We start from the raw sequence: 27,940 nt of genomic DNA, 5'->3' as shown, positions 1-27,940 counted from the left end.
TGCGGGTGGGCGTAATGTAGTCTTGCGTTTACGCGGCCGCTGCATGTGAATGCATTGTTCAAAACCTCGCTCGCACTTTTCAGCGCTGCGGTAACGGGCGCGAAGGAAACGGGGCAGAAGACGGATAGCTCGCTAACAGGCGCGGGCGACACTCGTAAGGTAAAGCATTCGCAGCCGCGGTTCTCGATGATCGTTTTGACTGGCGCGAGAAACGATGACGCGCGCCCTATAAATTCGGGATACCCAACCGACAAGGCGACCCGCACCTTCTGCAGTGTGGTCACGTGGCACACAAAGAGGCACGGTCGCTCGGTTCACACGTTCTTTTCTGTTTCTTTCGGGTTTTGCCGAGCAGCCTAGCGCCCGCAGGCCTCGCCCAGCCAGCGGCACCGGCCGGCTTCGCATGCTTTCGCTTTTGTTGCGAGCGGCACGCGATACAGGCACGCAAGCCGCCAGCGCACGGCTTCGCTCTCCTCCTCTCGCATCGTAGCCACCTGCATCGACGACGCCGCTGTTAATGCGAGTTTTCTCGGCTTCGCGGGGCCGAGGCAGCGCCTCGTCGGTCAGCCGCTCGCCATTGTCGCTGGCGCAAGCACGCAACTTGAAGTGGGAGAGAGAGAGAGAGAGACGGTCGTTATGTGCATCCACGAGCGTGCGGGCGGGCGGCGAGACGGCTCGCGCGTAGAATCGCGACAGGCGCTCGCCTCTGAGATCCAGGTTGCGATCGGAGATATGGGGGCAGCGGGGAACGAAGTGAGTCAGTCGGAGCTAACAAACAGACGGACAGACACGAGAAACGAGAGTCGATCTGCCTCCTTCCTACCATCGCTTTCCCGGCGGAAGTGGCCGTCGAGGTTTGACACGATCGCGGTCTTGTTAGGCGCGCGCCTCAGAGGGAGCCGGCAAATTCATCGGTCCGCCCTCAGACGCCTGTCACAGCCGACTCGCACAAGAGCTCTCTTCAATGAAAACAGTTTACTGTCATCCGAAAGTCGTTCGCTATGCGGTGTATACGTAGACTAAAGGACTGAGCAGAGACCGTTGCTTATTTATTCTTTCTTATAGTGCAGAATAGGGAGCAATGGGATATAGCAGATGTGTATTTTGTCATCCTCTCCGCAGCAATTTCAAACAGAACAACATAAGGCGGTGCTCAGCGCGAGTCACGAAGCGCGGTTTCGCGAAGAAGAATGTGGCATCAGAAATGCGGATAGCACGTAACAATGCCAGAACGCTGTGTGTCGCTCATGTGAGTGGCTTTCTCCTGTCACATCACTGCCTCCAATTACTGTAATTCAACGCATATCAGCTTGATTTGTGCGACAAGACGCGTCTTCGAATGTCTGTCAGGAGCTCGCTGTCTCTGACAACACCGCGACGGCGTAAGCAAATCGAGATCGGTGCAAAGGTCTCCTTATGAGCTGAATAGGCGAGAGGACGGAGTGATGGGCGAATCGGCAACTGGTTGGCAACCGGTTGCGAAGAAGCAGAAATGTGCGCTTCCACGCGATAGAACGGGACGTTAAACTCATTTTGCGGGCAATAAAACGGCAAGATCTCGCTTGTCACGCAGATATACTCGAAAACCAGCCTGCGGGGAAATGTTCGGAGTTTCCAAACGGGCCCAAGTAACGTGAGAAGACAGAATACGTGCCCGCGAAAACGTGGTAAGGCCCGCCCGCTTAAACGCTTCGCGATTACTTTTGCAGAGTGTCTAGTACTGGTGCAGGCAGTGGAGGCAAGAAAAAGGGGCTAACATCTGCTTTTTTTATCTCCAGTATTTTTGCTTGTCTGCGTATATGGATTCATGCCTGCGTTTCCAAGACTTCACCCTCAAAGTGAACTCCGGTTTTTTATTTCATCTGCAATTTAACCAAAGGCAGTTCCGGTTGACTACTCTGCATGGGGTGAAGGGGGATCGAAGAATAAAAGAGAGTGAAATGAGAGAGAGAGAGAGAGCTAGACGAGCGCAAGCAAACCAGGCACAAGCACAAAAGTGCTGGAACTTCAAGAGCAAAGGCCCGGAGCTTTGCACGTGATAGGCTGTCAAAGCGAATAGCTTTCTTTGGCTCCTTCACCAGTGGCCCTGCAGTCGGTGGTTGGTGGGCAGTGGTGGGACTTTCTCCGCCGACGCAGGGAGGGGGGGGGGGGTGCAACCAAGTTCGCTTACATTGACAATCACCGTCAGTGGTTTCTGCAGAATTTTCTTGTTGCTTTGGTTGGAATGTAAGATAAGAGGTTTGCGCGAAACCCGCGATTTATTTATACGCATAATTGTAGTACTCCCACACCTTATGTAGGTGCGGTGGATTAAAACTCAGTGCCTACACAGTGGCCTTCCATGCATTAACGCCGATGTGGACGCCGACATAGAGAGCGGACGAAATATGCTCGCGTGAAAAGTTTGGGAAGCGCCCCTTCCTACACTTTCCCAGTGTCATTTGCCGCGGCCGGAAGGTAAAAAAGGCGGGAAGTCACGGGGTCAGAGTGCGTGTTTCCCAGCACTTACAGGCAATCAAGCGCGCGACCCTGCCATTGTGCAGCCTTTTCTTCCCAGCGGTTGACGACCGGCACCTTAAGCGAGAATTGTTTTCGAATGGACGAGAAATCGAGACGACCTCTACCTAACAGCGCACCGTACAGATAGCCTACCATTACGCAAGAACACGGGCTATCAGCACCCGCCGTGGTTGCTTAGTGGCTTTGGCCTTGTACCGCTAAGCACGAGGTCGCGGGATGAGATCCCTGCCGCGGCAACCGCATTTTGATGAAAGTGAAATACCCCCCCCCCCCAAAAAAAAAAGAAAAGATAAAAAAAAAGAAATACCACCCGTGCACCGTGCATTAGATGCACGTTAAAGAACCCCGAACGACCAAAACTAACTCGGAGTCTCATAATGTCTCATAATCAGATCGTGGTTTTGGCACGTGAAAACCCAGCATTTAATTTTATTTTTTTAACGGCTATATAAGCAACAGCTATAGGTGACGTTAGGAAACGTCCACTGAAGACGCGCCCGATGTTGGACTGCTTTGCCTGCTCCGATATTGTTGGTCCGATGATGATTATGATCATGATGATGATGGTGATGACCTGGGCCGATGTTGGCCTGGGCACGGACCACCAGAGTCCGTATCCGCGAAAAATCTTCTCACGCTACAATTTACAAATCAATCGGGACGTTTGGCGTATAATTACTGAAGGTGGCCGGTCACTACATTATAGGAGACAGCGCTTGCTGACGACAAGCTGTGCGAATTTCGCCCCCCTCGCTGTACATCTATCTCGAACTTCATAATTACGTGCTGATGTAGAACTCTGCCGACGTGAGTAATATCGTTCCTGCTGCAACCACACCTCTGAACACGTTCTGTAACGTAACATGTCGGTCTTGTTTGCTGCAACAAGGGACGCCCATGAACGACAGTTCAGGTGCCACATCCACAAAACTTTTTTGTTCGTAAATGTCCTTTGCCATTGGCCCGCCCTTCGCAAATTTATCCGGCATCGAGATTTGCTGGAATTTTCTTTTGCGAACTATTCTGTCGTAAAAGTCTTTTTTTTTTCTAAGTACGGGCTGACAAAAAACTTCTTACGCTATAACGGTACATAAGAGCAGAGGCTAGCCGATCATTATGTTGGAAAATATTATAGCGTATAGGTGACTGGCCGATGCCAAAGAACACTTGCGAAAGAAAAACTTCGTGAATTCGGGAGCAAATCACTTAGTCGATAAACACGCTTAGTACACAGAATAAATCTGCATATGCTTTTTTTTTCTTTTATTAAGTATGATACGCTCATTCCTGTCAATAGTTTCAAACATGCCGTTTCAACATTTGTATAGGTTTCTTTGTTTTTATGTGCATTCCGTTTCTTTCCTTTTTTTTTTTGAGAGGCTATTTCTCTCATCATGTCTATGACGGTGATCATTTTATGTAATTGCATGAACATTGCCTTAAAGACCGCCTGGCACCAGGGCCAAAGTAGTCGTCGTTCTTACCGGCTGAATGCGTCGGCTGGCGTTGCCTTAATTGACAACATGCTCTGGCGGTGCCTTTCTCGTTCGCAAACAGTTTAATTGACAGAGCGATATAATCTCTCGTTTAGTTTCAATCACTTCTAGATAGGATGTTTTGCACTTGATGTAAAAAAATAATAATAAAGTTATTCATTCTAGATGCTGCTGTTGGCAAAAGCAACGTGTCATTTCGATAAGCACTGTTCTTAATTTTTTCCCCTTCAAAGTGTAGCTGTGATTAGGTCCAACTGCCACGCTGATATTGCAAGTTGCTACTTTTGCACGCTGATATTGCAAGTTGCAACTACTACTATTGAAAATACAAAGAAGTGCTTGATCAGATGCTAGTTAGTTATTGGCATGGGGATCTCTCGGTTAAGATTGGCACATGACCAGGACTAGCGTCGTTGCTATAGCAGGCTCCTTCGGCGCCCTCTGACGTCCCTCCGGCGCGTCGTCAAGATATTCCGCACTCTCACCTTGACTCGATGTAGTGGTCGTCTGCGTCAGACATTCCACCGCGGCCAGCAGATGTAGGACGGTCTGCACGGTAAGCCAACCGACTCCGGGGAAGCGGAACCCCGGCTTCCGCCATTTTGTTCGCGGACCGGAAGTCGCCGCCGCCGCCATGACGCCGCTCCACTTCCACGCACCTGTGGAAAGAGAGAAGAGTGAAAGCTGTGAGACGATGCGCTGGGATCCCATTTGCGCCATTAGAGCGTATAGGCCGCGACCACGTTCTCATTGTGTGCCCGCGCTCCCCCGAGCCAGCCCATGCGCGTCGTATATACGTCGCGATGCCGGGCGTTTATGAGACCTGGCAGTAATGGCCCCGCGTTCACTTCTCGCAACGTTTCGGTATTCTGCGCAGACAGCGAGCCCCTCCCTTTCTTCTATCCCGCCAGGGCACTCTGTCGAAAATTACGTGCAATGCGGTTGCAAAGCGCGTTATCCCATAGAGGTATCGAAGCCGGCAGAAGCGCCGAAAGGTCGACTCCTTTTTCTTCCCAGTGCTTATTGCATTGATCACCGTGCACGATTGCGTCCAACTAAGCACAAGTGTTAGCGAGGTAGTACACGGTTACTTCAACCTTCCGAGCGGCGAGATATATAGTGCAGAGTCCTCGTTGCAAGGAACAAAATATATTTGCCGTTGGTCGCTTTAAATGGAACCAGACTGTTTGCATATGTGAGATAAATGACACATCCGAACCATCCGTGGTGGCGCCGCAGGGCCCCCTATTGGTAGCTTAATAACATTTGAAATTTGGACTTCCAGCGCCATATGTGTAGCCTGTTTTCCATAAAGACATTGTCCTTGATTGGGCGACAAATGCGTGTCCTTAATAAAGCCTTCACTGGCGATGTCAATATGACCGCTCTTGTTCGTTTACCACTATTTGCGCTTCCTCCGCTGATTGTCTTCTCAAGATAGTTATTGAAACCTAAATGTAGCATACATTTCATATTTTGTATTTGTTGCCTCATTGCATTGGCATACGGAATCTGAATCCAATAGTGCGGGGTTGCCCAACTTGATCCGTCTACAAAATTAGAAAGTGTTCCCGCCTGTGCGTAAGCATTTGCCTATTAACGTTCATACAGTCGATGACAGCCACGTGCTTTCTTCGTGTGGCTATACGTGCTCCGCATTTAAACGTATTTGCACGGTCATCAAAACCGCAGCTTGACGGACGCAACGTCCTACTTTTCGTTGCATTTGTTGCTAAGTGCACTTTATTTCAGCAGTGTGGGCACCGTGCGGAAAGCATCTGACTCTAATGGTATCTTCGACTGGTCGCCTGTATGCCCCGAAGCAGAGTCGGGTAGATCGGTCGTTTCCCGAGCTCAAAGGTAGGGGACAAGCGCGCAAGCCGAACGTGCGACTCGCTCTCGGAGGAGGAAATTGCTGATGCGAAACCACGTGACTACTGCCAACGTCCGATGTTTCGCCTATCCAAAGCTTCCGGCGCTGCCGGAAAAACCGGCGGGCGTGCCGGCGGGACGAACGTTCGTCGACACGCCAGCATGCAGTGGCCTAGGTTGCCAAGGTTACGGTGGGCCGTCGCCAACAGCAGCGACGCGGCACTGCGATGACGTTTCAATCTCGATGACTGCTCCGACGACAGGGCTCGGAGCGCCTCAGAGCGCTCCAAGATGGAGGAGAGCAATCGAGAAGAACCAGTCGAACGCAGGGCGCGCACCCTCTTTCAACCAGCCGAAGACAACGCCGCTCGCGAGAGCGCTCCAGAGTGCTCAGAAACGACCAGCCGAAGATAGCATAAATAAACCAGGCTGGGCACGCCCTGCCGCGCTTCGGGCGCTTACACAAATAAACAAAAAACACCAGACGCGATCGAAATAGCAAGCGTTTCTCTCTTTCGTCCAGCTCTTCAGATGTGCACTGCATCGCCGCGCACTGCGCATGCGCGAACAACGACGATACAAAAGCACGCGGCGAGCTTACGGAAGCGTGAAGAGGCGGCTGCGCTCGGCGTACAAGATGCCAGTGCACATCATTCAGACAAAAGAGCGAAACAAAGCTACAATCGGCATCGACGGGAGAAAACCTAATTTACGAGTACTACAGCCCCGAGAGAGCCGAGCGTTGTCTTGCGAGCAAAACCGTTCCAGGCAGGCAGGAAAGGCTTTATTACCCAGTCCAATCACCCAATCGTAAGCGCTCAGTAGTGCGCATGCTAGTTTGAGTATTTGTGTGTGTGTGCTTGTTGTGTGTGTGTGTGTTAGCGCTCGCTTACAGGCTGATGCGAGGCAGCCTGCGGAAGGCGTAATTGGAAGCACGTTCACGGAGCTTCGCGCCTTGGCTGTACACGCACCACGGAGTGCTACTTGCCATCGCCACCAATGAACGCTGTTCACGCGCTGCACTCGTGACTGCGATCGCGCAGGCAGACGCTGTGTACAGCAGTTAAGAACTTACTCACGCCTCTATTGTGAGCACGTGCTATTTATTGTATAGTTGTCGTAGTCGGGCGTGGTTGTGCGCGCCGATGCTTCGGAAACAACGTACGGAATCCAGGCGCCAGCGACTTAGCATACGCTCGAACGGCAGCGCATGCGCAAATCGATAATACTCGTGCTGGGCTGAGAGGAACAACAATTCAGCCCACAATCGGCAGGGAGAACGCGCCCTTGTTTTTTCTTAGAGGCTGCCGACCGAGCGGAGCTTTGTACACAGTTGTATATACGTTTCTTTTGGAGCGTATCACGACCACCCACTACCCGCCGAGGAAGGATCGAACGCGCTACCCGGGGTGGCATTTCGTGATTATAATGAGGAAAACGCGCAAAGCGCGGAGGGCATCCTCGGGAAAGATGCGCCGCTGAGATACGCGTGTGCGCAGCCATCACGACGACGAGCGCCGAGCGTGGTCGGGAGGCGGGGTAATTTTTCGTCGACTCTGGGGAAAACAAAGTCCGGCTCGGTTTCGGAGGCCTTTCGGCGCAAACGTTGCGGACGGTGCGCGCCCGAGGCGAGGAGCCGACCGACATTCGAGTTTTTCCTTTTGTGCTCGTCTCGTCGCGCCCCTCTCGCGATAATTATTAGTGCTGCGTTTAACAAAGATCGAGCCCTCGGGAAACTGGCGCGTTCGTGTTGCAAATCGCCAGCGCGCGTGTAAAATTATGGCGTTTTCGAGGCAGCACAAAAAAAAAGAGACAATAATAAATGCATGAACTCTATCACTGGCTATGGCCGCTCGTTTCCCGAGCAACCCATCTCGACTCGTAGCCGCAATCGTACCCCGAGCTGCTCATATATCTTAAATTCGGAAATTGTAGAGATACGCCGAGCAAATATATATATATATATATATATATATATATATATATATATATATATATATATATATATATATATATATATATATATATACAAGAACAGGTACAAAGAGGCTCGTTAACGAAACAGTTGTTAAAAGAGCCGGCGTCCCACTCGATACTTCCAGAGATGAAAATGCAGAAATAGAATGAAATGAAAGAGAGAGATAAATAATACGAAGAGGGCGCAGTAGACGTGCGCAGTAATCGGAAGGGAAACGACGAACAGCTATACTGAAAAACGTTTCTTTATTTTTTTTTTGGGGGGGGGGGAGGGAGGGGGTTCTGGAAACACCGATGGCTAAACAACATCGCTACGAGCTACCACAATGCCGCCGCCTTGTTTCTGGGAGTCAAGAGCTGGTTACGTTAACGTTCGGTGCCAGGATCTTTGCTCAACAAGCACGCAAGCCCAGTCCCCCTATTCCCCGTTTCAAGCAATCTATCGACCACGTTGACCAAGTATATAAAAGATAGGTTTTCGCGCTCGCGATACTGCAGTGCTCGCGGGCGACACTCCCACGCGATGTCTTTTTTTTTTCTTTTTTTTTGTGCCATCGAGTCTGGTGTGCTGATGGAGGTAAGCCACGCACGCAACATGCAACCCTCCGTGGTATCTCGTCCTCCATATGGCCGGGTGGCACGCCTTCTTAGTATCACACGCAAGGCGCCATCCATCGCAAAGTCATCGCGGCAGCTCGCGGTGAGAGCGCCTGGCATGAATATACGGATACGCGCACCCGATTTCGGGCACAAGCTGGTTTCGCCGTTGATAGTGATCCTCTTCGACCAACGCCAGCCTTCGATCCGTAGGCCGTCGGCGGTCAAACAGGGTGCAGGCAGCCCAACTAGGGTGTGTGCAAAGAGAGAAAACAAAGAAGAAGGCCAAGAAGGCGGAACTCCTAGCGCCCTGAAAACCTTTTGTTTTCTGCTGCAAAAGAATGGAGCTGCATTGAGCTTCATTCCCAACAAGCGGTCTCCATCACCACGCGGAGTTCCAATCTTGCCCTCTTTCTGCGTATAAATGTAGATGCACAAACGCACTCTGCATTATTCCACGCTACGCACGCTCCGTCAATCGCGATTCTACGGCGAAGAGACGCCTCTCGGACGGTTAATAGTTCGGGACCACCACGCACGAAGAAAAGAACGATCGTTGCGGGGTCTGCTGATAACGCTGAACTGGCGAACTTGCGAAGTTTTGATTCTGAGCGCGTTTTATAGGCCACCGTGTTGGTGCGAAGGCCGGCCTTCGCAAGGTTCAAGGCACCGCCTGTGATATTGGTTATTTACTGAGCGCCTGACTCAAGCACTGTTCATCATGCCGGTGAACGCGCCCACCTCTATAGGGAGTTTTCACGAACGGCGACACGTGCACAGTCCGATGTTGCACGCTCCGAAATAGAAGCGTCAGGGAAATGCGTCTCCAGTTTTGCTGACAGAACCTGCACTCGTGCGGGAAATTTAGGCGACGGAACGTGCAAACATTTGCCTGAGCGCATATTCCCAACCATACGTCCGTGCCTGTATAACGTATACGGCAGTGTCCCATATAAATATAGTGTACAGAAGGACGCCTCCCGTTTTGTTTAGGGCGCTTACACAGTGCGCTGCCTGATGAGTTGTAGGTCACCCGGGTTTATATCGGCTACGAACATGCGTTCAATTACGCAAACGTTATCTCATGCAACCCAGCACATGCACTCATCCGTCGGGTTCCTCATAACTGAGCGGCACACAGCTGAAGCCCTCTGGGCAGATATACGAGGTTCGCGACGCAATGACGTGCACGAATGCATGTCCTCGTCGCAGTAAAGGGTGGCCACTGTTACGAACTTTCACCGCTGCACCACTATTACGACTTTGTGGTCCCGTGGCGCTCGTCACCCGTTTCGTGACAGAGCGTTGGTAGCGAAGACTCCGAGCCAGGCGTCGATGAGAATAACGAAAGGGATTTTATACATTATATACAGGTCATTGTACAGGACAAGATCGGATCGGCACTGGGGCCGAGAGCTCACACAAACGCGACTGTTCCCGCACGACGGCGTCCGGCGAAAACGCGTGACACATCTCACCCCAGTCGGGAGCGACACTCTCTCCCGGTGGGTCGGCGGATCCTGTTTTTCAGGCGGCGTGTCGCGTCTTTTATAATCCCCGAGGAACCATTGTCACTCAAACGGCCCAATACAAAGTCAGCACACGACGGTCGTCCGAGGGGTCCAACCAGCGACCGCGCTGGCCACCCGGTTCAAAGTTCGCGCGCGCGGTGACCTCCAGGCAAAGGGAGGTGCGGCGCCGGGCTGTCTGGCACACGCTGACACGTCCAAACATGCGGCTCGCCGAGGCTTCTCCCGCAGGACCCCTCTGCCTGACGGCTCAGCATCTTGACTTGTGAAGGGAGAATTAGGGCGCTCGCAGGATAGATTCCGCATCTTGCAGATTCGGAATCCGGGCTTGTGCTAATGGCACAACAGCATCCCCGCCCTCAGATAAGGCGCCGGGAAGACGAGCTGCCTCCACGTGGCTCGGATGCCGGGCGCGCACGTTCGTCAGGCTCGTCCAAGTTCACGTCCAGTGTCGGGACGCCAGGTAACTTCACGTGCCCAGGTCCGACTCGCCAGGACAGGAGCTCTGCTCACCGCGTCGTCGCCAAGGCACCTTGACCAGCTCCGCTCGGGTCGTTCCTAAGACCTTGCTTCTCGCCACTGGTCCCGCTTGGTCGTTCTGCAGCTTGCAAAACCGACCGGCAAAAGGCAACACCCAACACGAACAAGTGCCCTCTGTCTCCCGTCAAACACCAGACAAAGCCGTAATTCAAATCAACCTAACTAAATCGCTATCCCCTTTTGCTCCCGCTGCAACAAGAGGCAGGTGTACGATCTAGCACACAAGGCTCAAACAATCAGTTTTCAAATTAACAACACACCAAAATAGAAACAATTAATAATCAGCAATAATAATGACAAATAGAATGGTCCCCTTGAAATCACTTGGACCGAAAACATACTTCTGAGGAAGCAAATGAGGTCATTCATTTTTCCCGGCGATATTTTCGCGGAATCCGAAGCTGCTTATATTTGCGACCCTGCTTATCCGTGTAGCGGCGGTACAATAAGCCAGATTCCTTGCCAAATGAAACCCTCCTTTTTTTCACTCCCCGTTTGACGCTCTTCCTCAGATCGGCTAGTGAACAATCTTCCTGTTGCTCGCGAATCCGAGTTTCCCTTTCAACTGCAGCCTGCTCCTGCCAGCTGGCGGAAACCGGAGCGAGTGTGGAGCCCGCGTCGCCTAATTGCGGCGTCGCGTCTCTATCGCGGCTAGCACTGCACGCGTCACTCCCACTCACCTCCAGGACCCGCTCGCCTAGGCCAGCCTCCGAGCTCCGCCTCTCCCGTGACTGCTCGCCACTCAAGTTACCCTGATCGGTCCTTGTACCGCACCGCTGTTCGCTCACCGACGCTAAGTCAAGTTCCCTCGACAGCGGGCGCGCTTTGGATCGCGTGGGGGCCATGTACGCCACGTCGGCAAAGAATGATTTGCCGTGATCCCTCAGCAGCTGCTCCGAGCTATTTGAGAAGAGGTAGGAAAATTGCTCCGGGAGGGCGGCTGACACAGCGGCTTCGGTGTTAAGTTTCCCAAATTCTCCTTCAATAATAACCGTTGCGATCGGTAAACAGACACTCTCCTTCTCGGCCACTTGCCGTATCCTAACGCACTCTCCCGTAAAATCACTCGAGGAGACGAAAGACGGGTGAACAACGTCCATAGTTGCTGCAGAGTCCCGCAGTGCTCGGCACTTCTTGCCGTTTACCTTAATTTCCTGCACATAGGGCTCCAATAGACGTATGTTTTTGTGAGTTTCCTGTATCGTTGCAAAAGCAATTCTCTCTGGGCAGCTTGCAGCGATGTGCCCTTGCTTTTTGCAATTGTAGCAGGTTAACGGTTTCCGTTTTTCAAAAAAACGCGTCGTATCATTTCGCTGTTTTGTTGCAAAAGCAATTTTCTCTGGGCAGTTCGCAGCGATGTGCCCTTGCTTTTTGCAATTGTAACATTTCCGTTTTTCGGGCTTTCCGGAAAACCCAACTCTCCCATCTGCCTTTTCTACGCGCACTGCCTTGCTGTGCAAGCTGCGGCGGGTGTAATACTCTTCCGCTAACTCTGCTGCCTTGTTTAGCTTAACCTCCTTTAGCCAATCTTGCAGCCAGAGCCTGACCTCCTCATCAATGCAACGGTAGAACTGCTCCAACGCGATGCATTCGACGATTTTGTCGCGGTCGTCGTAAACCTCTTCGCCCTTCAGCCATTCCACCAGGTCGGCTTTTAGACGAAACGCGAAGTCAACATTCGACTCCTTACCCTTTTTTGCATACCGGAACCTCTGCCGGAAAGCTTCGGGCGACAATTTGTACTTCCGCAGTAGCGCTTCCTTCACATCACTGTAGCTCTCAAACGCCTCTTTCGATAAGCAAGTTATTACGTCTGATGCCTCCCCAGGAAGCAAGGCTAACAGATTCTGTGCCCAGAGGGATCGCTCAATGCTATTCCGTTCGCACACGTGCTCAAATTTCACGAGGTATTTGGCCATATCCTCTCCGACGACAAAGGGTGGAAGTTGATCGCGTATTCTTGGAACGTTAGAAGTGAGACTAGGCGCTGGCGAGCTATTTCGGGTCTCCAACTCTTTCATTTTAAGCTCGTGCTCACGCATCTCTCTCCTTTCCTCCTTTTCCTCCTCGCGACGTTGCTGTTCTCTCCTTTCCTCCTTTTCCTCTTCGCGACGTTCCTGTTCTCTCCTTTCCCGCTCGCAACGTTCCTTCTCCTCCCTTTCCCGACGTTCATTGATACCCGCCAAGGCCTCTGCGGCTTCCTCAGCCGTTACGTCCCCAGTCCTCATGACCTCAAGGATCGCATTCTTTCTTTTGGTTGAGCCCAACTCAATGCCCAACTCCTCACAAATTTCGAGAAGTTCCTTCACCTTGTACTTCTCCATCGTTCACACTGTCCTCCTGCTGTTTACCCTTTTTGAATATACCTGCCGTACGCTACTATAACACTACTAGTAAGACATATGCAAGTATTTCACACACTGCCCTGTTTACCCCCTCAGCATCCCCTGGTTTTCAAAACACTCTTACTAGGCTTGAAACACACAAGGTTATCACAATGCAACACCAAATCCTTCCCTAAGCTACTATAACCTGTGTCAGAGAAAGTCTGGTGTTTGAAGTAAACTTCAGGCACTCACCGCGCCGAGGTAGCTGATGCCGGTCAATCCCGTAGCTGCCATCCAGTGTTACGAACTTTCACCGCTGCACCACTATTACGACTTTGTGGTCCCGTGGCGCTCGTCACCCGTTTCGTGACAGAGCGTTGGTAGCGAAGACTCCGAGCCAGGCGTCGATGAGAATAACGAAAGGGATTTTATACATTATATACAGGTCATTGTACAGGACAAGATCGGATCGGCACTGGGGCCGAGAGCTCACACAAACGCGACTGTTCCCGCACGACGGCGTCCGGCGAAAACGCGTGACACATCTCACCCCAGTCGGGAGCGACACTCTCTCCCGGTGGGTCGGCGGATCCTGTTTTTCAGGCGGCGTGTCGCGTCTTTTATAATCCCCGAGGAACCATTGTCACTCAAACGGCCCAATACAAAGTCAGCACACGACGGTCGTCCGAGGGGTCCAACCAGCGACCGCGCTGGCCACCCGGTTCAAAGTTCGCGCGCGCGGTGACCTCCAGGCAAAGGGAGGTGCGGCGCCGGGCTGTCTGGCACACGCTGACACGTCCAAACATGCGGCTCGCCGAGGCTTCTCCCGCAGGACCCCGCTGCCTGACGGCTCAGCATCTTGACTTGTGAAGGGAGAATTAGGGCGCTCGCAGGATAGATTCCGCATCTTGCAGATTCGGAATCCGGGCTTGTGGTAATGGCACAACACCACCGACACGCTGAGGGGTGTCGTCGAACCCCGCTCTTCAATGACTGCTGTATGCGACTAATGAACACGCGCACTTTCTGTGCTTCGCGGTTCCCAGCCTCCATCAGTGCTGCTCTTGTATCGCGCAGGGTCTGCCTGCTGCTTGGAGCAAGCTACTTTAAGCGTCGGGCGTTTCGTTAAGGCGACGGCGGACATTGAAGAACAAACGTCCGCCCGCGGTACGCTAGTTGCGTACCGATACAAAGTCCCGTTTGCCGCCCTGTATATACGCGGCCGTTGGTTGCTCTAGCTTGCCGAGGCTAAAGTGGCGAGCGATTCCGGCCGAGATTACAAGACCGCGCCGTACACCGCCAGTGCGCAACTACAGGTGGCAACCGGTGGACGGGCCGCACGCGTATCGCTCCGTGCGCACACAAAAACACGCGTTCGTCCCTCCGTCCGGGTGACCTGCATTGTGCCTTTAGCGCCTCCGATCATTTGTGGCCTTTGTTTCGAGCACCTCCTCGACGGAGCCGCGGATGCCGTCGGCCTCTTTAAACGGAGGACCGACTGGTTCGGTGCGAAACGGTAGTTCGGTCCCGCAAGCACCGACCGACCCGTTCGGGAACGGATATAGAAGCAAGTCGCTGCAGCGAAAACGCGTTCTGTCGAAACTGCGCAGAAGAGAACGCGCAGCGACAACGCCGAAAGCAGAGAGATGGTGACCGGCAGGTTTCGGGTGGTGCGCCGGGCAGTCGGCTCGGCGGAGTGAGAAGTTTTGTGCGCAACAGTGGGGTTCTTTTGTGGGCCTTGCAAGCGGGCTTTCGTGTAAGCGAAAAGCACACGAGAAGGGAGGCGGATCATTCACAAAGGATTCCGGGGCGAGATTGTCGACCCGACGGAGCCACCGCTGTGGCGCTCTTGTCGGTCTCCGTACTTCTTGATAAATCGTTCCGCGTCCTGGTTTCGCCATAGCGGATGCTGCGAAAGCAGGGCTTTGCCTGGTTACATGGGCGCACTAGTATAGTTCGTATGATGCTGATATGGTGCTATGAATGGGATGATGAATGCATTTACTGGAGCCACCCTTCTATAACGTTTTTTTTTTTTTTACAAGCCGCATACTTTCTTAAATTAGGCCACATGTTACTTCTCTCGCAAAAAAAAAAAAAGGACAGTGCTTTTGATATACCGCAGAGCAGGGTTAAATTGCGCTGCCTCATCCAGAATAACAAAGATCGAAACTATAGTCTGTACGAGGAATAAAAATAGTTGTCTACGCCAGATTCCACTGATTGAGAGCGCAGTGGACAGAACTGCTGACACAGTGCTCCTTCTTTCGTTGCTGCTGTATAGTAGAGAACGAGTGAGAGTAGAACAGAAAAAAAAAAGCACAGCCCCTCCTCTAAGAAGGGGTCCGGTGGAGCGGAGCTTGTGCCACATTTGTTTCTCTTTCCATCGTTACTCTAGTGCCACCTTGTTGTTCAGTGACAATGAAACTGCTTCAACTAGTCCGAGCTCTCAGTTTCATGGCTTACTGACCGACTGACCGCTCCGCTTGAACCATGTAACGCGCTAAAGCGAGCAGAACAGCAGGGGTCACCCGAGCGCGAAGGCGTAGGTGCCTGCGCACACGTTGCGTCGTACGACAAAGCTGGTTTCCTCCGCTCCTCCTGGCGATTCGCCGACTGTGTGTCCCTGTTCCGCACGTTGCAAGCATGCTCGAGTTGAGCGTCGTCTTCTGCTGCGGCCTCACAAGTTGTCCGCCAGACCAAGCGGAACTGATGAGGCACGCGCACGCTACCGAGAGCGAGGTTATAGCGAAAAGGTCACTCGCAACGTTTCCGTCCACTCGTCGTTCGAGCTCCCGTTATACGACGGTCGCGAAGTGAAGAATGAGCATAACCACGACACAAAAGGCACACAACAAAAGCCAAATGCGCAACGATTCGCGGTAATTCTCGAAACAGCTGTATGACCTCCCCTCCCCCACGCTCACTCGAAGTCATACGCACCCCCTTTCCACCACGTTCGCCCTATCGCACAGAACAATGAAGCAAACCGCAAGTGACGGAGTGGAAGGCGGTCGACAGGCATCAAATTCGTTTCGCGTGCCAGCAGCAAGGCAATGCGCCCGTCTACTCATTGCAGGGTGGACAAGCTCATTTACTGCGAGACGGTATATGTGCGCGGACGCGTTACGTCACTGGTAGTTACGCCAACTTCGTACGAAGCCGAGGGAACCACACTCTAGTTAGTCCAGCCGCTCCCAGTGTAGAGCGCAGCAGGCGTCGCGAATTGCGTCCTCGATACGGGCGTCTCGCGCATACCCTGATCTCGTTGAAGAAGAAGAAGACGAAGAAAAAGAAAAGAGAACCTCGAAGAAAAGACAAGGGCGACCGAGATCAACCGCAAGCGAGAGACTCGCAGAGCGGTTCTGCAGAAGCTTCAGAAGGGGCTGCCTTGATGTAAGCCACTTGAAAGGATAGCCTATTCCAAATCTGTGGTCCAGCTCTTCTCCTCGTTAAGTCTGCCGAGCTTAACGTGACTACGTATACTATCTCCTGCATCGCCAGACTGGGCTTGTATATACTCTACTTCAGCTGCATTTGGAGTGGCCATGAATTAAACCCATGGTTTCAAGTCACCCTTCGTGAAACGCCGCAGACCCTCTGCATTACGGCCGCCGATATTCAATTTGTGACTCACACGCTATAGACTACACATCTCTCAGCCGTATCTTTCATTGAAGCGTGAAAGAGAGAAGGAAACGGAGGAAGGTTAACGAGGCTGTACCTAGTTTGTTACCATGCACCGGTGGAGAACGACTTACAAAGAAAACAAAATCACAGGCTTCACCGATCAATCAGCCTGCGAAATCATTTGCTACGACAGCGTTTAGCAATCCATCTCATCCCCCTGACACTCCAAACTTTGTGCTAAACGCTGGCTCTAAGCAACAGCGCATGTTGCCAAGCGTTCCGCGAAGTGAAGAAACACTATACTCATTATTGACACAGGCAGTGGCAGAAGTTTACAAGGACGCTACTGCAATTCCTGAAAGCAACCCGACTGGGCGACCATCTGCACCGCAGTGCTCTAAATTTTAATGCGCTAGGACATGTGAAGTGCGGGAAGCCGCTGAAGCAGTGGAGGATATATATATATATATATATATATATATATATATATATATATATATATATATATATATATATATATATAGTGTTACTGACGGTGGTCTGCTCCAGACCAAGTTGCACTTCACTCCTCGAAGAGGCAGGACGTGTGTCGAGTGAGCACCTGAACCACATTTTGCAACGTGGTGAACGCGGTATAAATCGTAGATCCGGGAGCTCAAAGATATGCGACGTAATGCTCACTTATATCTCTGGCATTTACTGCTATATGGCGATTGAATTTTTCCTGATTGCGTCGAAGACTCCAGTGCACATCCACTCTTGACACTCTCACCTCTTAAAATTTTTCTGCCCTTTCCCCTTCCCTGAGTGCATAGTGGTCGATCGAGAACGGTTAACCTCCCTATTGTAACTTATTTCTTTGTTTTCCCTCTATGTTGCTCCTACAGCACTGTGCTGTTGTTTTCACTCCTCCCCTCTTAAAGATAAGCATTGTCGGCGGCATCGAAACCTTTTAGAGAACCAGTTCCTTAATAATCTCGTCTGGAGGTGTACGTAGGTCATCTGTCCCACGGGAGCGTCAACTGCGGAGGCATCCTACACTTAAGACACTCGATTCACCTCTGCTTCGTGCAAGGCAGTTGCAACGTTCGGTCTGAGACAAGTTAATTGCCGCTTTGTGACCGACTACCTATAGTGCTCTCACAGCGCGCGACGGGGTGTGGGAGAACGGTTCTCATAATAGCGGGCAACGTCAGGGACAAACCACCCGTGAAAACAAAATAAGTAAAGGAGAAAACAACGGGACGGTGGGACCCCGATGTGGCTATAGCGCGGAGCCGCTACTTTTCACATACGCCGCTTCTTTTGTATCACAACTCCAAAGTGGAGGGCTTCAATTGTCATCGTCATGAGTGCAAAACAGAAATAGGAAACTTCACTGCAAGGACATAGTCGGCTTTTCGATCGCGACGGCCCCTTCTTCGCTACCGCAGTTCAGAAATCGCCAGAGTCAAGCCCCCATGCGACGAAGAGTGATGGATCCCATGGTTGACGTCACGACATCACATACAATGCTTGCCGCGGCCAAGCCGTGCGCGGCACCGCGGGACGACAAAGAAACGCGAGAAGCGCCGGCCATGCTGGAGGAAGGCGGGGGGGGGGGGGGGGGGGAGCATGAAACTGACGGGGCGGAAAGCGCGGCCGACGGGCCACGAGATGAAGCGGCAATTTCGAGCCGGAGATTCTTTCGGGGTCGACAGGTAGCCGCTTCGTCTCTCCGTTGTTTCACTGTGCGCGCTCACCATGGATGATCGCGAATGAGAGCTTCGGGATCATGACAAGGCGAGTGTCGTCTGTCGACTGCAGACAGCGCATGACGAGGCTAAAGAAAGAAGTCAGTGGCTGCGAGAAACTGACGGCTGGGATGTGGTGTCAGGGTTTCTGAGCGCTCGGCCGGCAAGCCGCGAGAATGTGCGCTGACCTCAGAAGCTGAATGGGCGGTCTCCGTCGTGCCGACGTATCCCGCGGACGCACCGCGTATACAACGCGCGTGGCCGAAGAACGATGGGATGAAAGGAATCGGTCTGTACCAACGTTGGCATCTTCGACTAATCGCCCGACGGCACTGCGGCAGGCATTGCGAAATCGGGTGATACGGCACTCCACTCTCAGTTACAAAAGTGATGATCCGATGTATGCAAGACGGCTTGATCTCGTATTGAATCTTGCCTATTTGTATGAGCTTCTTAGCGCGGCTAGATCCATCGGAAACGACTAAAGACACCACAACACAGTGGGCTGCCGTGGGAGCCTGTACACGGCTAGCAACTATCTATTCGAGCGATAAGTCCCGTCGGACGTACAAACAGTTCTCTATTTACCGCTGTCTTGATGATCGTGTGCTTTTAATATAGAGTACTGGCTATCGTTACTAGCTAGTTAACGGCAGTCAGCCAATCATGAACCGATCACTAATTGTAATGGAACACGCTGCCGAATACATTGTTACGCGGCGCTTGTTCACGAACGCTATGGTGGTGGGACAGTGCGTTGAGCGCGAAAAAGACGGGGTTGCGGAGAAGCGACGACGCACCAATACTTTTTGGCGAAGAAAAGAAATAAATGTACAACTAGCGCGCTGGAAAGAAAGCTGGACATTCGTTCCCGGAGGCTGCCCCTAATTACACCTGTACATAAAGCAGCGTTCTGAAATTACATCCCGGTTTAGCTGACGCCCGCTACAGCTTTCATAGTGTTATCTTGGTGCAGTCTTCCTGCGTCGAAGTAGTGTGTTGAACTTAGCAAAATGGAGAGTAGGGTATCTAGACATGGGTAGGCGGGGAGCTTAGCCGGTAATATAGCAGTTCTGGCTGACCCCTCAAAAGAAGAAAACGTTAAAAGAGAAAGCTGGACGCGGAGCGATTGCACGAAGGAGCGAGAAGTTATGCCATATAGTGGCTTGCCGACTTGGCTAATATATCCGCTGCCTCCATTGACGGGCGCCTGTGCTTACGAATCGCTTCTATGCGACCTGTCTCCTCGGTGCGAAACGCGCTGGGACGTCCCGCAAGGCGAAGCTGCGCCAGCAGCGTTCGCCATCGCCGCTGAAACGTTCGAGAGTGAGCGATGAAGAATGGGACGCCAACGGCTGTGACAGCAGCCAAGATGGAGAGGTGACGAACAAAGGTCGCGTCACTCTTGCTTCTTCGAGGAGGGGGCAACGTCCCGCCGCCGCAGCCGAGAAGGCAGCGACCTGTTTCTTAGAATGTTAGTGCGGGAGTTTGGGACCATGGCGAGGACGCCGTTGTGCCGTAACTCGCAGCTGTCGCGAAAGGCGCACAGTGCCAAAGCCATGATATGCAAAGATGTGAAGCGCAGCGTCCTTCTCCTTCCCTATAGAGGAAGAACTCTGCACGAAATTCACAAAATCTCAATATAAGAAACAAATATGCGACGTGTGCTTTTATGTGAATGTTTATACGCGTGGTCTTCTTTATATGCATTTTTCTGTGAAAAGGCGTAGCCAGTGCCAGATAAAGGCACCAACACATTTCAACTATCATATATATTTAAAAAAAGGAGGGGGGGGCGTGTTTGTTGGGATGCAAACAATTCTTTTTTAAATACGTGTAGCAGGTATTTAAATACGTGTAAACAAACAATTCTTTTTTAAATACGTGTAGCCAATTGTAATCGTTGAGTTGGAATAATCTAAGAAGCGAACGTTAAGGGCATGCAAAATCAAAATGCATAATTGAGTAACACAATTTTGCTAATTAAATTTTCAAGCAATTGCTCAATTTACGCCACTCTGCAATTTACGAATAGTATAGCCGCTGAGTTTGCAAGGCGTATTCACTTCGACCGAATTCTTTGGTCACAACGGCTTTGATATGTTCACTCCCAAAGTGTCCAACGAAATATTTGGCTTTTTCCGGCTATTACGTGCTACAATGCCACAGTACAACGAAATCGTGCATGCTAGGTGCCACAGGCAATTTTTACAAATCCCGTACGGTATATACGAAAATAACACTGTATTTGGATGGGTGCAGCACTGACGTTGCAAAGACAAGGCCGGGAGCGCGAGAGAGGCCGTAGTTTGAGCAACTGTTCGAGTCTTCCACGAGCCCGCGTTCAAGTCCGCTGCTGGCTTGCGAAATGGTTCGTCGTGCTTCGCCTCTAGCGCACGCGTACGATGGAGGGTCGAAGCGAGCCTGACGGCAACACTAGGGCCCAAACAATGAAACGTTCCTTTCCTTTGAGCGCTTCCTAACCTTACGTGAGGCCTCCTTACAGCGAAGGACCGATGGAGGAAGCAAGCATACCATAGAATAAAGAACAACTTTAGAGAAGGGAAACTGTACCTTCCACAGTGGTTCGAAAATAAGAAGCGGCAGCGCATGGAACTTAGTGGGGGACCCGACAGATGGCGCTACTTAAACAGGAAGCGGAAATGTTTTTTTTTAATACGCTATTCAATATGGCCGCTTTTTACCGGTGGCGTACGCTGGGTACGCGCCCTGCTCGCCTCGCTGGCTTTGCGGCATGCCTCAGCTGCCGCGTTTTAATGGCCAGGAGACTAAAGAGCCTCTACCGACGCCCATACAAACAAGCCACGAGTAAGTGAACAGGACGTGCGACTTTATTGGCAGAAGAAAACCAGTGCACCTTCTCATACAAGATCAGAAATAAAATTTGCATGTCGAGATGCGCTGAAACCATTAACGCGAGCTCGGAAAATGCTCACTTTCGTCGCCGCACATGGCGATCTGGTAACGAGCGACAATCAGTAGCGCAAGCAAATTGGGCAGTGCACCACCTGTTTCCATTGACAGTCGCCGTAACTTGCATTGCGAAGCAATCCGGTGACGCAAGGCATCTGCTGCCGCAACCAACACAGCGACATGGACTAAACGGCATTTTAGCGTTCCCGCCTTTCCAACCTGCACGTTTCTTTTTGTTCTTTCGGGGGCCGCTAATGTGTAACTCATAGTTGGTGCCCCAATGTTCAATGTGGGCATCACCATTTTGCATCCACTTTTGCAGGCCTTTCCACCCATGTGGCTATCAACTTCTGACCATGTAATAACGTGTGCTGTCTCCGCTCACACCACATCACGGCCGATGAAGGCCCACAAGCATAATTTGCCGGCGGCTGCAGCAAGAAATGACGAATGCGGAAAAATGGGGAGAGCACCAATTACGGTGCATGTAAATTGGGAGTCTTTGTCGCTGCGTGGACTGCAGGAGCAGATGGTTACCTCGGGAGACTGTTGCCCATGCAGCTTACCAGGTCGCCACATCGAAGAAACATAACACGGCGACCATTATCAAATTAGACTACATTCAATGACCGCATAAGGTTCAGACAATACACTGTACATTGGCTAAGATCCACATGACAACAGTGGGCATTCACGCACTACAAGTTGCATACAGCACATTCAGCTATCCGACTTCAGGCACAGTGCTTGCCTACGTCGCACATGGTGGTCTAGTAACGAGTGACAACCAGCAGCACAAGCAGATTGGACAGTGCCCCACCTGTTTGCGCTGACAGTCACCGTAACTTACACTGCGAATCAATCGGGAGACGTAGGCACCTGCTGCCATAGCCAACACAGTGACATGAACTACCTGGCAACCTAGTGTTACCTCCTTTCCTACATGCACGTTTCTTTTTGTTCTTTCGGTGGCCACTAATGTGTCGCTCACACTTGGTGCCCCACCTGCTCTCCATATGGATGTGGTCTGTTTTGTGGGAATTGCCAATTCGCAGCCACTTTTACAGGCCTTTCCGCCCATGTGGATATCAACTTCATACACTTCAAACCATGTAATCATGTATGATAGTCTCTGTTCACGCCAAATCATGGCCAAAGAAGGCCACAAGCACACTTTACCCACGGCTGCAGCAGGAAAGGACAAACAGGGAGCACCAATCACAGTACATGTAAACAGGGAGTTTGTGTCACTGTGGGGACTGCAGGAGCAGGTGCTTACCTCGAGAGGCCGTTGGCCAATACAACTGAACAGGCTGCCACATCCCAGAAATGTAACACGGCAACCATGACCAAGTGGGAAAACATTGAAACAAGATTATGCAATCAAATCACTTCAGCATACTCTAACATAACGCTCAATCTATACATTGGCACTATGCATTGGCTACGATCTACATGACAACAGTGAGCATACACGCACGCGGGTTGCTTGCGGCATATTAAACCATCCGACTGTAGGCATAGCGCTTGCCTTCGTCGCACACTGCAGTCTGGTCACAAGCAACAACCAGCAGCGCAAGCAGATTGGACAAGGTGTCCCACGTGTTTGCACCGACAGTCGGCGTTGAATATGAGCAACTTGCATTGCGAAGCAATCGGGTGACGCAAGCATCTGCTGCCACAGCCAACAGCGACATGGAGTGCCCGGCATTTCAGCGTTACCGCCTTTCCAACCTGCATGTTTCTTCTTGTTCTTTTGCATGCCACTAATGTGTAACTCACACTTGGTCCGCCACATTCTCTATATATGGACATGGTCGGTTTTGTGGACATCACTATTTTGCAGTCACTTTTGCAGGCCTTTCCACACATGTGGATATCAACTTCATACACTTGGAACCATGTAATTATGTATGAGAGTCTCCATTAACGCCAAATCATGGCTGAGGAAGGCCACAAGCAAAATTTGCACACGGCAGCAGCAGGAAAGGACGGAACTGGGAGCACTAACCACGGTGCGTGTAAATTCGCAGTCTATGTCACTGTGCAGACTGTAGGAGCAGGTGTATGCCTCGAGAGACTGTTTCCCAATGCAACTGACCAGGCTCCCACATATGAGAAACGTAACACGGTGACAAGTACCAAGTCGCACAGGGCCAAAACCAGATTCTGCAATCAATCTCTTCAATGTAGCTTGCACAAAAACACAGGCTGTCGAGCAAGAATAGCAATCCTGAATGAGACTAGGAATTCAATATGGGACTGAGAAAGCTTGCATTCAAGAAAGAAGCCACTCTACCTTGCAAGCATTGAAAGCCGAAAACATTAACAAAAGTTAAATGCTACATAGCACACAGTGAAAAGGATAATGCAAGACACACGCCAATGCCGCATCAGCTATTTCAGGAGAGGAATTGCACATGGCAACATACACTAGAAAGAACTGCTACACATATGTTATGCTACTAGACAGTGACTGGCATTAAGTATGAGCAAAGAATCGGTTGACCTTTATTGTTTGTATGAGGAATAGGAATGATCTCTAACAAAAGTGTGGAATGAAGAAGCTTGCATTCATTGAAACAAAATTATACTTGGCAAGAATTGGCAAGGCCAGGAAGCTCACTAAGGAAGGGCAAGCTGACAGAACACTCTTAGCCAGCGTCATCTGTGCTTGTTCAGAGGTTGCAGGTACATCTGAAGACAAATAATTTCTGTTGTTGAGGTACCTGGATGACTCGGCCAATATCCGTGCTGGTGGAATGATGGCGTAGGCTCTTTTCACTCTTGAAACAGTCGTCCGTAGACTTGATATCTCACCAAAATAATTCTGGAATGGCTTCTTTGTTCGTGGTCTTGCGAATTCAGCTCCAGCCCCTTCCTGTTGGTGTAGATGGGGGCTCCCGTGATGACCAAGATGTACATGGCACAGACTCTGTTGGGGCAGAACAATGGCACATGAGATACAGCAGAGATTATCCAAACTCATGTAGTGTTTTCTTTTATGTTCGAACTAATTATGCTGAACTGTAAACATGAACAAATGTTCATATCATCTGCTACAAACAAATGACATGTATCTCAAGACTAGCAAGCCAATACAGCATATATCAGGCATATTTATTTCTGAACCAGGTGTTGTTTACCTTGTAGTAGCAGCCAAAATGCACACAATGACCTTGTTGTAGCAGGCAGCAGCTTCTGTTTAGTGCATGGAGTGTGTTGCTTTATACTGGTGCCATCCTCATTACTGCATGTCTGGAACAGAAATTTTGACTGCATCAGAAATTGAATAGGCACAATTTTGCAATATAAAACGCGAAAAGGTGCGACATATATATTGCAATGGCTTGAGACTACAGAACACATGCAAATGTACACTGTTTGTTCTAGGGTGCTAAAGCAGCGGTGGTAAATAAATATGGTTACTCTCCGTAAAATCGATGTCTGCGTAACTACAATGCATGTCAACAGCTTAAGTATTATTCAGATCACGAATAAGAACATTTGTGCGCTCGTTTATACACTAGAAGAGATCACACTGCTGATTTCACAAGCAAATAGATGAAAGACGTGAAGCTATTAGAATTGATGCATTCTTTTTGTGCATGAACGTGATGCACCACTTCACTACTGCAAAAATAGATGTCCTGAGGTAAGCCAAACTGAACAGCAAGAACATTTGGAACCAACAGGTACGAAATATGGGTGAATTATCATGTGTGCAACTGTTTAATACATTAAATTCAGCACTTTAGCGTCAGTTTATCAAAAGGTTATTCGGTTCTGTGAACGAAAGAAGTTGCCGGCGGACTCGAAAAAAAAATATATTGATAAAGCAACTCAGTCACTTATGGCTACGGCTACAACGAGATGAAAAATGTGACGCGCGTTCCGATATCGTTTCTCTTTCGTGAATGTGTGCATGGCCTCGCAACTGAAAGTTTATTTCGGAAACAGCAACGGAGGGTCCTGACTGCCCTTATGTAATGCAGCATCTAGTTCGTTAACTTACCTCCGCCTGTAAGTTAACGAGACGAATAAATTACATAGCGATTGAAGCAGTGATGTAAAACGACTCACCGGTATTGCTGTCCCCAGTCGCAGCAGGACCCGGCTCCCATTTCGATGCAGACATGTTCCACATAGCTCACGACTGAAACCTAGCTTTCAGGCTTACACCCCAAGTTAAATAACGCGAGATATCGAAGCGCAATAAACTGGTGTTAGCACAAAATAACCAACCAATGTACGAACCAAGGAATCCGTACCTGCCGTGCACGCGAACATACCGGCAAAAATTTTAAATCCAGGCCAGAGGTCACGTGGGAGGTCGATGATGCTGAACGCTATTTTGCGTTTAAAATGACAAAAAACAACAAAGTTTGTAATGTAAAGTACAATGTAAAATTAGCAATTATAATTTTGTAGTTTTTATTATGCAATAAAAACGCTTCGTTTACTGTTGAAGAAAGTTTGTAGGTTAAAATTGCGCTTACTACGGCGCCTCTAGCGGGAGATAATGCGCTCAACGGGGAACCTTTTTAATTGGCGTACTATGCCTGTTTCTTTAGCAGCGCTGCGCGGTCCATTTTTTCGCCCTCTGTGGCCATTTGTTGAACTTGAGAGTGTGCCGCCCCTGAGCATACTCTGAAAGCTCCCTTCACCCGTCCTCACGTAAGGAGCGGTTGCCGCCATGCCTGGGTTCGAGATTATCTCTTAAAAGCTTTAGGCGAACACCAGAACACCACTATTCAATAAAAAAGATTGTATCGTCACACAATCTTTAAGTTGATGAGCTAATATAGAGAAGCGTGGACGCTTTTTTCTAGTTTTGTTTATTAAACCTAAAGAAGTAGCGTATTACGGTGCAAAACTTGATGTGATCCAGCAACGCTGGTACGCCGGCATCGTGCAACGCCTAGCAACGCTTCCATGCCGCACACGTGACTGAAACGAACGTGCCTGGCAAAACGTACCGTGCTCGCGCTTCTCCGAAGGTGGGCGACAGCACGCACGCGCAAGCAAACATCACGTGGTTAAGCAGTGAGGCGAAGCGCTCGTCCAGGGCCAGGAGCGGCGTAAGGACGCATGAAGGTAGCTTGGTCCAAACAATAAAACGTTCCTTTTAGGTGTGTGCGAATATTGAAATTTTCGATTACGAATCGAATACGAATAAGGCGAAGAACTCTCTTCGAATATCGAATCGAATATCGAATACATGTGTAGTATTAAAAAATTGCAAGAGAGGTAACAATAGCTTTATTACCCTTTTAAAAATAAGATTGCATTTTACAAGGTTGCTTCAAATTAAAGAGGTACTCAATTATAGATAATGGACTCAGGTAATGCCCTCAGTCAGGTAAAACGCTTGTTACAGATTGTAGTGAAGGAAAATTAACTGCTCAATATGGCCAGAAAGTAAACGCTCTCTATGCACTGTCACATTTCTACCGGTAGAAAAGACTCTTTCACTAGGAACTGAAGTGGCAGGGATCGCCAAGTACTTCCGGGCGAGTGCACTTAAAAGCGGGTACCTGAAGCGGCCAATGGACTGCCACCACTCACAAGTGTTCATGCCCCTTTCCAGAAGAGGCTTTTGCGCGTAGTCTGTAACTTCCCCCTCAGGGGCAGATGCCAAATGTGTCTTCTCTTTGTTCATCACTAGATCGTCAAAAGCATTCCATACACTCGATGCCACCAGTGGACACGAAGTCGACGATGGCACGGCGGTGTCCCCACGGTGTTCCACGACGGCTTCCTGGAGCTCCCTTGTCCCAAGGTTTTTCAGCCAGATCATCTGAACAGATGCCTGATGAACTGTGGCCATAAAGCGCGGATCAAGAAACATGCCTAGGCTGGCCACTTCATCAAATTTCCACTCCGCACAAAGAGCCTTGATACATTTTGAATCAATGTTAGCAAACCCTGAGTTGCCTTTGCAACCTTCAAGGCAGTGGGGCATTCCAAAAATAATTGGAATTATACAGCTTGGTGAAAAAGAAACCGAAACTGATCAAGTCTCAAATGCCTGAAGCAGATGGACTGAAACAGAGCATACAGATAATGGCAACTCAGGGTTGCAAAGGCAACCCTGAGTTGCCTTTGCAACCTTCAAGGCAATGGGGCATTCCAAAATAATTGGAATTATAAAGCTTGGTGAAAAAGAAACCGAAACTGATCATGTCTCAAATGCCTGAAGCAGATAGACTGAAACAGAGCATACAGATAATGAGCGGATCATGCGAAGTTCTCAGTTAATAAACATGTTCTTAGGAGAATGCGGAGCAAGCATACAATTGGTTAATTGCTCAATTATTCGCAGTCTATCCGAATATTCGCCGTTTCCACCGTTATTCGGCCGTCCTCGGATATTCGTGAATTTCCGAACATGCATTTCTCGAATGGAATACGCTTCGAATATGGAAAATATTCGATTCGTATTCGAAATTCCGAATATTCGCACACCCCTAGTTCCTTTCCTTCGAGCGCTTCCTAACCTTACGTGAGGCCTCCTTACAGCGAAGGACCGATGGAGGAAGCAAGCATACTCTGAAAGCTCCCTTCACCCGTCCTCACCTAAGGAGCGGTTGCCGCGTGCCTGGGTTCGAGATTATCTCTTCAAATCTTTCCGCGAACACCATTATTCTATTAAAAAATGTTGTATCGTCGCACAATCTTTAAATTGAATCGCTAATATAGAGAAGCGTGGACGCTTTCTTCTAGTTTCGTTTACTAAAGTTAAAAAAAAGTTGCGCATTACAGTGCAAAACTTGATGTGCTCC

The 27,940-nt window shown here is 50.2% G+C and overlaps 1 protein-coding gene and 1 long non-coding RNA gene across 2 annotated transcripts in view; both read right to left on the bottom strand.

Annotated features, from left to right (window-relative positions):
• The window catches only part of LOC135901443 (protocadherin-15-like), a 320,018-nt gene that overhangs the window by 208,557 nt on the left and 83,521 nt on the right, over nucleotides 1-27,940 (bottom strand). Inside the window, exon 2 of the mRNA XM_065431252.2 lies at nucleotides 4,502-4,675. Within this exon, the coding sequence (XP_065287324.1) occupies nucleotides 4,502-4,652 (151 nt within the window). The 5' untranslated portion in view covers nucleotides 4,653-4,675. The remainder of the gene's footprint in view (nucleotides 1-4,501; nucleotides 4,676-27,940) is intronic.
• LOC135901469 (uncharacterized) lies at nucleotides 23,387-25,391 on the bottom strand. Its single transcript, XR_010564133.2, has 3 exons — nucleotides 25,239-25,391; nucleotides 24,302-24,413; nucleotides 23,387-24,090 (listed from the first exon to the last, which is right to left on the bottom strand). It is a non-coding gene; the product is annotated as an uncharacterized lncRNA (long non-coding RNA).

This window comes from Dermacentor albipictus, chromosome 1 (genome assembly GCF_038994185.2).
Source record: "Dermacentor albipictus isolate Rhodes 1998 colony chromosome 1, USDA_Dalb.pri_finalv2, whole genome shotgun sequence".
NCBI lineage: Eukaryota > Metazoa > Arthropoda > Arachnida > Ixodida > Ixodidae > Dermacentor > Dermacentor albipictus.
The sequence above is the reverse complement of the archived record's forward strand: the minus strand, read 5'-3'. Positions and strand labels throughout refer to the sequence as shown.